Source organism: Artemia franciscana, chromosome 9, assembly GCF_032884065.1.
Source record: "Artemia franciscana chromosome 9, ASM3288406v1, whole genome shotgun sequence".
Classification (NCBI taxonomy): Eukaryota; Metazoa; Arthropoda; class Branchiopoda; order Anostraca; family Artemiidae; genus Artemia; species Artemia franciscana.
Genome location: NC_088871.1, coordinates 4,217,564 through 4,230,215, shown reverse-complemented (window position 1 = coordinate 4,230,215; position 12,652 = coordinate 4,217,564). Strand labels below are relative to the sequence as shown.

General features: G+C 35.6%; 1 protein-coding gene across 1 annotated transcript in view; it reads right to left on the bottom strand.

The window, feature by feature from the left end:
- LOC136030909 (atrial natriuretic peptide receptor 1-like) overlaps positions 1-12,652 on the bottom strand; it is a 259,668-nt gene that overhangs the window by 156,259 nt on the left and 90,757 nt on the right. Inside the window, exon 9 of the mRNA XM_065710006.1 lies at positions 2,360-2,528. Within this exon, the coding sequence (XP_065566078.1) occupies positions 2,360-2,528 (169 nt within the window). The remainder of the gene's footprint in view (positions 1-2,359; positions 2,529-12,652) is intronic.

The following is a 12,652-nucleotide window of genomic DNA, read 5'->3' as shown; positions in this document are numbered from 1 at the left end:
AATCCCCGTCCTCACTGATAAAGGATTTCAACTCTAGCGCGCTAACCACTCGGCAGGGATGGTTGGGATAAACCTTATATTGGTTTCACACATCTTGGATATTATGTTTCATGATTTTGCTCTTTTTTACTGGAATGCGAATAACCTACAAACTAACATTTTATATGTGCCCATATATCTTGTCGATAAATTTTTTTTTTAGTTTTCCTGCTTAGCCGACTTCTAACAAACGATAACGAATTTTTTCCAGGACTTTTATATTTTATAAAGTGGATCAGCGAAAGTCAAAGCATCTTAAAACAATTTAAATTTATTTTTATATTTCGTAATATACTATATTTAGTAAGGATATTTAGTAATTTAAATCCCTTTGTGCTAGCAAGTATCTAGTACTAACTAATCTTAGTGCTCTGACTGATTCTTGCTGCTTTATACAATCCAGTTTGAACGTTTTCAACCCTAATTTGGAAAAAACTGTACTTCAGATTGTATAGCTTTATAAACTGGTTTAGCCCACCGTATTATTCTGTTAGGCTTTCATTTTTCCTTATTTTTATTATCCGTTTATTTTTTCTATTTTATGTTTGGCGTCTGAGTTTATCATTTTCATACACCATTTTCGTACAAAGCCTTTAAGTGTCTTTCACTAACACTCCCTCCACAATGCATTTGTGCGCTACCCTAGTATTTAAGATTCAAGACCTGCTAAAATCGTATTTCAAATTGGTGACTATTCAAGTATTTGAAGGGTGTAAATTAAAGCCGTTTACTAAACTGACTGGTCAGCAAACAGCAAAATGCTATTGCATCTCAAAGGTAAGCACCCAAACAGGGGTTTGGTCTTATTTGGAGAGAATTTTACCCCCATATTCTTCACCACTTTGATTTCCCACCCAAATTCGTCACCCCGATGAGAGACACCTACACAAGATTTATAATCCCTATTATATTTAGAGAGTGCCTTGCCAAAATCGTTTAAACATCGCTTTGTGTTTAGCAGACTCGCTTACTTTCGTCAAAGATACTCGATCTCTCTATAACTGAAATCCTTTTCCATATAGATAACCCGTCAGGTGCCATCATAGGTTGAGTAGTGACAGACAAATTAGCTTACGCCGATGATTATAGGCGTTTTTGTTGTGTCCCTTTGTCATCAGGCCGATATGGTTCATTTGAGTGAAACCTTTTTGGGATGAACAGCCTGAGTTTTGATATCATAGCCCATGTGTTTCTCAGGTAAACCCGATTCCCGAGAGATACATCCTCCGGCTTGGCATTGATAACATTAAGTGGGTGAAGGACTTTACCTACCTTGACAGCTTACACATCTCTTACCAGGACCAATTCAAAATGCATTAAGAAACACTTGACACACGTGAACTCCGGCTTACAGCTCTAATGTCCATAGAGGAAAAGAAAGTTTTCAACAACGCTTAAAGTGAAACTATTCAACTCACTCATTCACTCAACTCACTCATCCCTATCGTCATTTAGGGCTCTCAATCTTGTACTCTTAAAACATATGGCCGGTATCAGCTCACTGCTTTTGAAACAAAATCACTGTGATACATTGCTGGCACCGTTTAACATGACAAAATCTCTAAATCTCTTTCAAGCTTCTTGAAAGTTTCAAGGCAAGACAGACCATTTTTGTCGAAATGAAACTACAACAAATTAAACGACAAGAACATGGCAAGCGTATAGAAAATACTCATTTCCCGCTAGGTAGTCTTTAGAGACCACTTAGTTCTAACCCTAAAGAGTGTTCCTCCCCAAGGGGTTGGAAAGACAATAGCTTGTCGCTCGAGATACCGTACCTCCTCCGCGTGACAGATGATAAAAGTTTATATAGAAATTACATCAACAAATTGGTTAAAAAGAGACCCCAAGATAACCTTCCAGGACGGTTGGGACTTGATAAAAAAATAAATCGAAGGTCTTCGTAAATTGAATACAAATTCACCTGGGCTTTAAATTGAAATAAAAAAAAAGATGATTTTAAATCGTTTGATTGTTGCCGGAGCAAAAATCGGAAAACTAGGCAGAACTTTTTAGGACTGCAAACTCTCTAACTATAAGGATTCAGAGGCATGCCCAGTATAAACGAACCAATCATTATTTGACTGGAAGATATCCGTTCTTTAGATATGTGCTACTGCATATTTTGCAAATAACTCTACACTTTAAAAGTATGCATATCTCTTAGTGCAGTCTCTTTCTGAAGCCTTGTGCTATCCTACAAGTGTTTTCTTTTAGTTAATCGTTTTATCTACTTATTTGATCTGATTCTGCATTTATATTTTGATTAACGTTGCTATTGTAAATGAATATTTGAAGAAAAGATGAATGGACCAATTACTTTTGCAAGAGATGTAGGATCGCAGGCTATCAACGTCGTCTTGATAGCTTCTTAATTTGTGCAGTCCAAAATCGGTGACCTTCAGTACAAAACGGCTATCCACAACACAATTTGAAGATTTTAAATTCCCATGGCTTTTAATTTCTGTTGAATGCAAGAATGACATCCCCTAAAAGAAAGGAAAATTAATAACAAATCAAAATAACTAGTAGCTATAGCAACGGTTATTTTTCACACTAAAAAGGGCTGTTTATCAAATATAGCTGGTAATGAAGGCAAAGAAATTGACAAGCGCACAAAAAAGAAACAAACCATATTTCAATTGGGGAAAGTATAGGAATTAATCATAGGGTTCAGCCGCCCCCTCCTTCTTCTCACAAAATAAATTTAAGTAACTACATTTAAAGCATGTAGTTTTTCTTTTCAAATCATGCTGAGACCTAAAAGTTTAGTAGGCACTTTTAAGAGGCAGAGTTATCTCTTTAGATATTTTCAGCTTTTCCAAATGAACGTGGCCTCTATTTTTAAAAAAAAAAGTCTAATATTTTTTTTTCGCAAACCACTTAATTTGAGTTTTTTGTTTATAATTTTGATTTGGTAAATTTTTGATGACTTAATAATACCCTAGTGGTAAGTTATACCGACCTTCAGAGTTGTAACTCCCGTAACATGAGTAACAGTGGTATAAACTACCGAGAATTAGGAAGAGGTGCAAAATATATTGTTTTTTAAATCTAGGGGGAGGGACTATTTTTTGGTTTGTTTCAATCTCTTCGCTGAAAGCACCAAAAAAAGGTATTTGTCAAATTCTAAAGGGTGGAAGCAAAAAGTCCATGGTAGCAGATTAGCCCCTGCCCCTAATTGATGCAACTGTTCCCATGATTGTTGCCGAGAAAAATAATTCAAAGTCGAATGAGCTTCATTATTCAGTTTTTGTGAAACTTTCACTCAGAATAGACCGTTCTTTTATGTCTCGGTAACTTCTTTTTAGAATGATAACTTGCACAAGATTTAGAACTGAATAGGAGCAAATTTTTTCTAAGAAAAATATCCTAGAAGACTTTTTATTCCAAAAACTTAATATGACAGTTTTCAAAACATTAGAATTCAGAATATCTAGACACCCTTCAGGCAACAATTTGCGAGTGAACACACTTCCTATAAATTTGTAATAAAAGATAACTTGAATTTTAACTTTGAAAAATCAAAGCATTTATTTACTTGTGTCACAGTTTAGGAGAGGTTTATTACCATCCACAGTTATCATACCCACTTCTGGTATAGGAATGGTTTTCAGTTTGGGGCCCCAGAGCCCTCACCCTATTATAAAATATTAGGAATAATATTATAAAATGCATGTTTTCCAATTATACAAGGTTTCCTTAGTCCTATTTGAAATCATTTGGAGCCCTGACAAAACAAAAACCTAGCCACAATACTAGGTTCTACTTTTTCAATTGACCAGTTGCGATATATTCACGTATCAGAGTCTATTTTTAGGAGCCTCTACTTTGAAATACAATATTTTTCTTCTTACTGTGAAATTTGAAACTGTACCTCAAACAGCCAAGGCTATATATGTTTTGTAGTAACTAACTATGGACAGGAGTATAGAGGAACAGAGAAACCGAGGGAAAGAGGAATTGATATTTATCTAGGACGTCAGCTTAGTGGTCTAGCTCTTAAGCAGCATAGTAGTTGGTGCGCTGCACTTATGATCCCGTGTCCAAAAGGACAGAGGTTTGAGAGCCGGTGTAGCCAAATATTTGGTTTGGAACAATGATCAGTGACTTGGTAAAAAGGTAAAAAAAAGGTAAAGGTAAAGGATACAGCATTAGACAGTCCCTACCGGCAGTGCTGATCTCCGTTTCTTGGCTCTTTAGCCAGGAACTGCAATGGGGGGTTGGGGGTAAACCAACTTGTGCTTTCGCACGCCCTTCCTGTTTACCTTCCACAGATTTCCCTAGGTACCCAGTTAGAGCTGGGTTGACTCTGGCTAAGCTTACAGAGTCATGCCACTGACCCGCGTCCCAAACTGAACAATTTGGTACACTGGTATTCGAACGCAAGCCCTCTAAGACAAAGGATCCTGAATGCAGCGCACCAATCCACTCGTCCAGGACGACTCTCATGACCCTATAAGGTTAGCCAGAGTCGACTCAGCTCTAAATGGATAGCAGTAGAACTCTGGAAAAGGTAAATAGGAAGGGTGTTCGGAAGGACATGATGGCTGGCTCCCATTTCCTCATTGCACTTCCTGGTTGAAGGGCAAGGAAACGTAGATCAGGGCCGCTGATTTGGACTATGTAGTCTTGTGCCGCATCCTTTACCTCTTTTTTCAATCCATGTTTGACGTCTGCTAAACATATTGACTTTTATGTCGACAAAATATAGAATTTACTGCTTGGCCAACATTTATCCGATCCATCTTGTAGATTAAATAAATAAAAAAAACACAAGTTTTTTTTTTAACTGAAAGTAAGGAGCGATATTAAAACTTAAAAGGAACAGACATTACTCCGCAAATGAATGGGGTTGTTCACTCCTCAACACCCCGCTCTTTACGCTAAAGTTTGACTTTTTTCTCAATTCTACCTTTTAAAAGAGTAAAAAACTTAGCGTCAAGAGCGGGGCGTTGATGAGTGAACAACCCCTTTCATAAACGGAGTAATTTCTGTTCGTTTTAAGATTTAATATCGATCCTTACTTTCAGTTAAAAATATTGTTTTTTTTATTTCATTTCGGAACGTTTTTGAATTAATGCATGTTTTTAGGCTCTCCTCACATGAAAAATTGAAACAAAATTTGCATATTAATTCATTTTTATGAATAAATGGCTTTCACATAGGTTTGATCGGAGGATTTTGAGAAAAAAGAGCGGGGTTACCCTCCAATACTTTGCCCTCCGGGCATAGTTACCCTCCAATTTTTGGGTTATTGAAAAAGGCAACTAGAACTTTTAATTTTTTGCGAACGTTTTTATTAGTAAAAATATACGTAACTTAAGAATTAACTTACGTAACGAACTTCTACATTCGTATGTTTTTATTACCTATATGAGAGGGGTCACATCCTCGTCAATACCTCGCTCTTTACACAAAAATTAAAATTTTGTCCCAATTTCTTAAGAATGACCCCTGAATCACATAGGCCGTAGAATAAATAGTTTAAATTAATAAAATTACTTTAGAGTAAAGAGCAAGGTATTTGGAGGAAGTGAACCCTTCATATGCATAATAATTTCTGTTCGTTTAAAGTTTTAGTGTTGTTCCTTACTTTCAGTTGAAAAACTTTTTCATATTTATTTTTTCAGTGTTCTTTAAAAAAGTACTAAAAAATCCTGCGTCCTCTTCATGGAAATTTTCTTCATCCATGACCAATTCCTCCAAGGAAAAATCTCCCCGAATAACCCCCTCCCTCGACCCCTCCCCCTAGCCAAAAAATCCCCCTGAAAACGTCTGTACATTTCCCAATAACTATTACTATGTGCAAATACTGGTCAAAGTTTGTAACTTTTAGCCCCTCCCACGGGGACTGTGGGGGAGTAAGCCGTTCCCAAAGAAATAGTTATTAAGTTTCTCGACTATGCTGAATAAAATGGCTATCTCAGAATCTGTCAGAATCACGCATCTGTGATCCGTCTTGTGGCAAATAAATGCAAAACAAATGCAATAAAAATAAATAAATGCAATTCTACTGTAGTGTTCTCTGATACGATGAATCTGATGGTGTGATTTTCGTTAAGATTCTATGAATCTTAACAAATCTTAACTTAAATAGGGTTATTTTCCTATATTTTCTAAAATAAGGCAAATTTTCTCAGGCTCGTAACTTTTGATGGGTAACTCTGAAATTAATGAAATTTATATGTGTAAAATCAGCAGATGCAATCCTTTTGTTGCAACTATTATAATAAAAATTCTATTTTTTAGGGTTTCGGTTACTATTGAGCCGGGTCGCTCCTTACTACAGTTCGTTAGCACGAACTGTTTGATTAAGAAAGTTTAATTGCCTAAGTATAATTTTTAAAATAAAAGTTCTTTTTTTTTAAATCAAACAGTTCGTGGTAACGAACTGTAGTAAGGAGCGACCTGGCTCAACAGTAAACGAAACTCTAAAAAACGGAATTTCGATGCTAAAAGATATATCAAAAGAATCGAATTTTTATGCTGATTTTAAATATATAAGTTTCATCAAATTTAGTCTTTGTCATCAAAAGTTACGAGCCTGAGAAAATTTGCCTTATTTTGGAAAATAGGGGGTAACACCCCCTAAAAGTCATAGGATCTTAACGAAAATTACACCATCGCATTCAGCGTATCAGAGAACCCTATAGAAAAAATTTCAAGGTCCAATCTACAAAAATGTGGAATTTCGTATTTTTTGCCAGAAGACAAATCACGGGTGCGTGTTTATTTGTTTTTTTGTTTTTTTTGTTGTTTTTTTTCCAGGGGTCATCGTATCGACCAAGTGGTCCTAGAATGTTGCAAAAGGGCTCATTCTAACGGAAATGAAAAGTTCTAGTGCCCTTTTTGAGTGACCAAAAAAATTGGAGGGCACCTAGGCCCCCTCCCACGCTCTTTTTTTCCCCGAAGTCAACGGATCAAAATTTTGAGATAGCCATTTTGTTCCGCATAGTCAAAAACCATAATAACTATGTCTTTGGGGATGAATTACCCCCCACAGTCCCTGGGGGAGGGGCTGGAAGTTACAAACTTTGACCAATGTTTACATACAGTAATGGTTACTGGGAAGTGTACCGACGTTATCAGGGGGATTTTTTTGGTTTGGGTGTGGGGTTCAGGGGAGGGGGCTATATGGGAGGATCTTTCCTTGGAGGAATATTTCATGGGGGAAGAGAAATTCAATGAAAAGGGCGCAGGACTTTCTAGCATTACTATAAAAAAAAAATTAAAATGTAAACATGAAAAAGTTTTTTCAATTGAAAGTAAGGAGAAGCATTAAAACTTAAAACAAACAGAGATTATCACGCATATGAGGGGTTCTAAAAATAGTCTAGCATAAAGAGCGAGGTATTTAGGAGGAGATAAATACTTCGCTCTTTATGCTAAAATTTTTTTAAATAATTTCAACTATTTATTCTACGGCCTTTCTGATTCAGGGGTCATCAAACAGTTCGTGGTAACGAACTGTAGTAAGGAGCGACCCGGCTCAATAGTAACCAAAACTCTAAAAAATGGAATTTTGATACCAATAGCTACATCAAAAGAATCGCATTTTAATGCTGGTTTTAAATATATAAGTTTCATCAAGTTTAGTCTCACCCATCAAATGTTACGAGCCTGAGAAAATTTGCATTATTTTAGAAAATAGGGGGAAACACCCCCTAAAAGTCATAGAATCTTAACGAAAGTCACACCATCAGATTCAGCGTATCAGAGAACCCTACTGTAGAAGTTTCGAGCTCCTATCTACAAAAATGTGGAATTTTGCATTTTTTGCCACAAGGCAGATCACGGATGCGTGTTTATTTGTTTATTTGTTTTTTTTTCCCAGGGGTGATCGTATCGACCCAGTCGTCCTAGAATGTTGCAAGAGGGCTCATTCTAACGGAAATGAAAAGTTCTAGTGCCCTTTTTAAGTGACCAAAAATTGGAGGGCACCTAGGCCCCCTCCCACGCTAATTATTTTCCCAAAGTCAACGGATCAAAATTCTGAGATAGCCATTTTATTCAGTGTAGTCGAAAAGCCTTATAACTATGTCTTTGGGGACGAATTACTCCCCCACAGTCCCCGTGGGAGGGGCAACAAGTTACAAACTTTGACCTGTGCTTACATATAGTAATGGTTATTGGGAAGTATACAGGCGTTTTCAGGAGGATTTTTTTGGTTGGGGGGAGGGGTTGAGAATTTGTCATGGGAGAAGAAAATTTCCATGAAGGGAGAGCAGGATTTACTAGCATTATTAAAAAAAACAATTAAAAAATGAATGTGAAAAAGCTTTTTCAGCTGGAAGTAAGGAACAGCAATAAAACTTAAAACAAACAGAAATTATTACCCATATGAGGGGCTCACCTCCTTCTAATACCTCGCTCTTTACGCTAAAGTATTTTTAGTAATTTCAACTATTTATTCTACGGCTTTTGTGATTCAAGGGTCATTCTTAATGAATTGGGATAAAATTTAAGCTTTAGTGTAAAGAGCGAGGTACTGACGATGGGGCGAATCCCCTCATATATGTAATAAAAACATGAGAATACAAAAGTTCTTTACGTAAGCTAATTTATAAGTTACGTAAATCTTTTACCAATAAAAATATTCGTAAAAAATTAAAAGTTCTAGTTGCCTTTTTAATTAACCAAAAAATCGGAAGGCAACTAGGCTTCGTCCCCCGCTCTTTTTTTCTCAAAATCATTCGATCAAAATTATGAGAATGCTATTTAGCTAAAAACAGTTTTTTTAACTGGAAGTAAGGAGCGACATTAAAACTTAAAACGCACAGAAATTACTTCGTATATGAAAGAGGCTGCTACCTCATCAACGCCCCGCTCTTTACGCTAAAGTTTGACTCTGTCTCTCAATTCTTCTTTTTAAAACAGTAAAAAACTTTAGCGTAAAGAGCGGGGCGTTGACGAGGTAGCAGCCTCTTTCATATACGAAGTAATTTCTGTGCGTTTTAAGTTTTAATGTCGCTCCTTACTTCCAGTTAAAAAAACTTGTTTTTTTTTTATTTAATTGCACGTAGAACTTGGCGCTAGAGACCAATTTTCATATCAAAAAATTATAATATGTAGTGAAGTAATGTATATAAATCCTTATTTTCATCTTCATTTGCCAAAGAATGCGCTGTCAACTCTTTCATAATCTTTTTCCACCGTCACAGTCTATAGTGCTGCAGAACCTACAGCATTACTGATCACATTATTTATTCTCAAGTATTTTATGGAGTTCTTTCTCAGAACGTGCACACAAGTCATAAAGAATATCTTCAATCTACCAAAAATGTGAATACACCCCTTGGTTTGGGTATGGAAAATATTGTGGTGCTTCTAAGCTCTTTCACCATTTCCTGAAGTACCAAGGACATAAAACTAAAAATATCGTTTGCCATCTCGATGAATCTTGGCCCTATTCATATCTGAAAACCATGATTTTCTTAGATATTTCTTTGAGCATTTCAAGATTATAATTTTTTTAGGGAAGTATTACGTTTTTGTCAGCGTTGCCAAAATGAACCATGTGAATAAATAACACTAATCAGTTAATTTTTTTAACCCATTTCTATTACTATTATTACTACTAACCACTACTATAAAAACTCACCACAGCACCAAGCCAACTGAGCTCAACTCAGCTACGCACACTCCTCATCCAACCCAATCTATTCAAGGCCTCCCTCTTTACACACTCCCAGGAAGATCCCATTTCCCTTAAATCTTTATTTATGACATCCTCCCGTCCCAGACGAGGACGATCTGATTTCCGTTTAGCCCAAGACGGTTGGCCTAAAAGGACAATCTTCGGCAATATGTCATCTCTCATCCGCAGAACGTGGCCCAGCCAACCCAACCTTTATTTCATTATAGCACTAGAAAGCGGGATTGAACCACATTTTTCGTACAGCCTACTGTTTGAAATACGGTCAGTCAGCCAGGCAACAAGACCAACATTTAGTAAATTTTCATTTGCTTTTCGGAGCACCCATGCTTCAGAGCCATATTTACCACTGTCATCACTGTGGCTTCCAATATTCTAATCTTGATTTGCAGACTTATAATTCTATTCTTCCAAGATTTTTTTAGCTGTGAAAAAAACACCCTGAACCTTAACTATTCTACTTTTAATATCATCATTGATCCCACTGGCATTAATAATAATAATACCAAGGTAAGGGAAGCTTCCCACCTGATAAATCTTTTCGATACCCAACGTCACCTTTTCATCTTCATTTATTCCTGGCCTAAGTGACTTAGTCTTCTTAACAGTAATTTTCAAACCTATTCTAGCACCCTGAACTCGCAAAACTTCTAAAAATTCATTCATTTTGCTCACACTTTCATCTAATATGTTTAAATCATCAACATAATCTCAGCCCAGGAGACTTTTTCCTCCACATTTGATTCCGTGGTCCGTTATATGGTCTGTTTTCGTGGTTTGTTAATCAATTTCGTCTGTAAAAATTCAGTTACATGCCACAGCAAAAATATTAAACAGTAGCAAAAACCTGGTTCCGAAATAGATAACTTCGAAGACCACACTTCCTTTCCATGACGAAAGTAAAACAGTTCAAAATAGGGATGAAACCTTTTTATTGACAGTGAATAGATACAAAATTATTTAACTGGATATTTCGAACACATTATACAGTTTTCATCATCAGCAGTAATATGTGTTCGAAATATCCAGTTAAATAATTTTATGTCTATTCACTGTCAATAAAAAGGTTTCATCCCGATTTTGAACTGTTTTACTTTGGTTCCGAAATGGGAGACATCAAAGAGCACCGACAGGGAAAGTAAACTAAACTCAACTGATGAAAGTCCTTTTCATTAAAATTGGATCCCAAAATTCCTAATCTGCAAAAATATAAATATCTGTGCAAGCTTCTATTTAGAAGATAATCATATTTAATTTTTACTGTCCTTTAAGGTTGAAGAGGTAATATCTTGTCCATTGGAGAGTACCTTTGACTTTTTCTTTTCTGGAAAGGTAATTACTTTCCTGTTTGAGGAAATGATGAAATCCCACTCACATTTGGCATCCATGTAATTGAACTACTTAGAAACTTACTTTGCAGCAAATCCAGGGGATTGATAAACAGTTTCTCAGCCAAAGCTATTTGTAGCGATTTAATCAACCATCAATAGCGATTGATCTAATTTGGAAGACGTGATCCTTGGAAAGTACGAGAAATGTTTTTTATTATTGCTAATAAAAACAAACAAATACTGAAGTAACTTTTTAGTTCCAGCTTAAAAAAGTTTCTTAGGCTTTCAAAATTTATATATTTCAGCAGCATTTGGTTTGTGTTGCATTTCTATTTCCTCTAGTGTTTTTATGTGGAAAACTACCCACTTTTTACCCAATATTTGTTTCCGTGATTTTATTTAGAAAATTAAGATAAGTCCTTACCCTTCTACATTTTTTTGAATTGGTTCCATAAGAGGGGCAGTTTTTAAATCCAAAAATTATTTAAATATTTCTTCTTAAATGTGTGAATATTGTTCAAAAGGACTATATTTTACAGTGCCGAAACCCTATAGGCAAGTGTATATTTTCATAATGAGCCCTTGTGCTGGGTTGTCGCCTCTGAATTATATGTCTTCTTTACTATTTTTAATATTTGGTAAATGATGACTTATACTTACATACGACAGGACTGCCTGTCTATGGATTATTCTTTATGGTTGATTGTGTATGGCTATGCTGTTTGACCTTTGTATTTGGATGGATGAGTAGGGTTAAGGCCTCATTCAAGTGCTGATCTAAATTACTTACTAAAGTAGAAAAATAGTCTTCCTTTCTCCTTCTGTCTTTCTTTTTTGTTTATTGGTGATTTTTTTTTCTTTTTTTTATGGTTTATGTTTATTTCTGGGTTTGTGCTGTTGCATCGGTGATTTCTTTTTTCAGTATAAAATAAATTTTCACAGAAAGAAGGAACCCCTTCATTCTGTCCAACAGTGTCACTTATTTGATACTTCTAGGTGTTTTCGTCGCTATTGAGCTGCCAGTCAAAAAGAGCGGCATCACCATATGGCAGAATTTCTATGAAATTCAGTTTATTGTATATGGAGCACGTCTGTGGGAACAGAGAGTAAGAGATATTCTTTCTCTTACTGATAATAAAACCGAAAGCAGTACTAAAATAAGTTCTTAGTTCTTACTAAAATGTTTCTGCATGACTTGAAAAGTTCCTCTTCCTCAAGGATATGATTTGCACTGCATTTCTCTCTCCAATAGTTTTTTTGTTTTTACCGTAAATATCAAAGAAAAACTTATTTAAATATTTTGCCTGAGTGTGTGAAGAAAATCGAAATTTTGCTTAAAAAAAAGAAATTGGGACAACGAAAATAATTTCTTTAATTTTTTTCACTTATTTGATACTTCTAGGTACCTTCATTACAACTGACTTACCACTTTTATTTAGCAAAAATCACGGGGAAATACTGAAAATATTTAATTTGAGATAATTCCATAGGGAAAGGGTTGCATAAACATGCAAAGAGAATTACTACGAAATTCGACTAATCACCTTTGAGTTATGTCTGTACTCTATAGAAATCTAAAGAAACCATTTTTATTCTCAGAGTAGATAAAGACATGCTTAGGTAA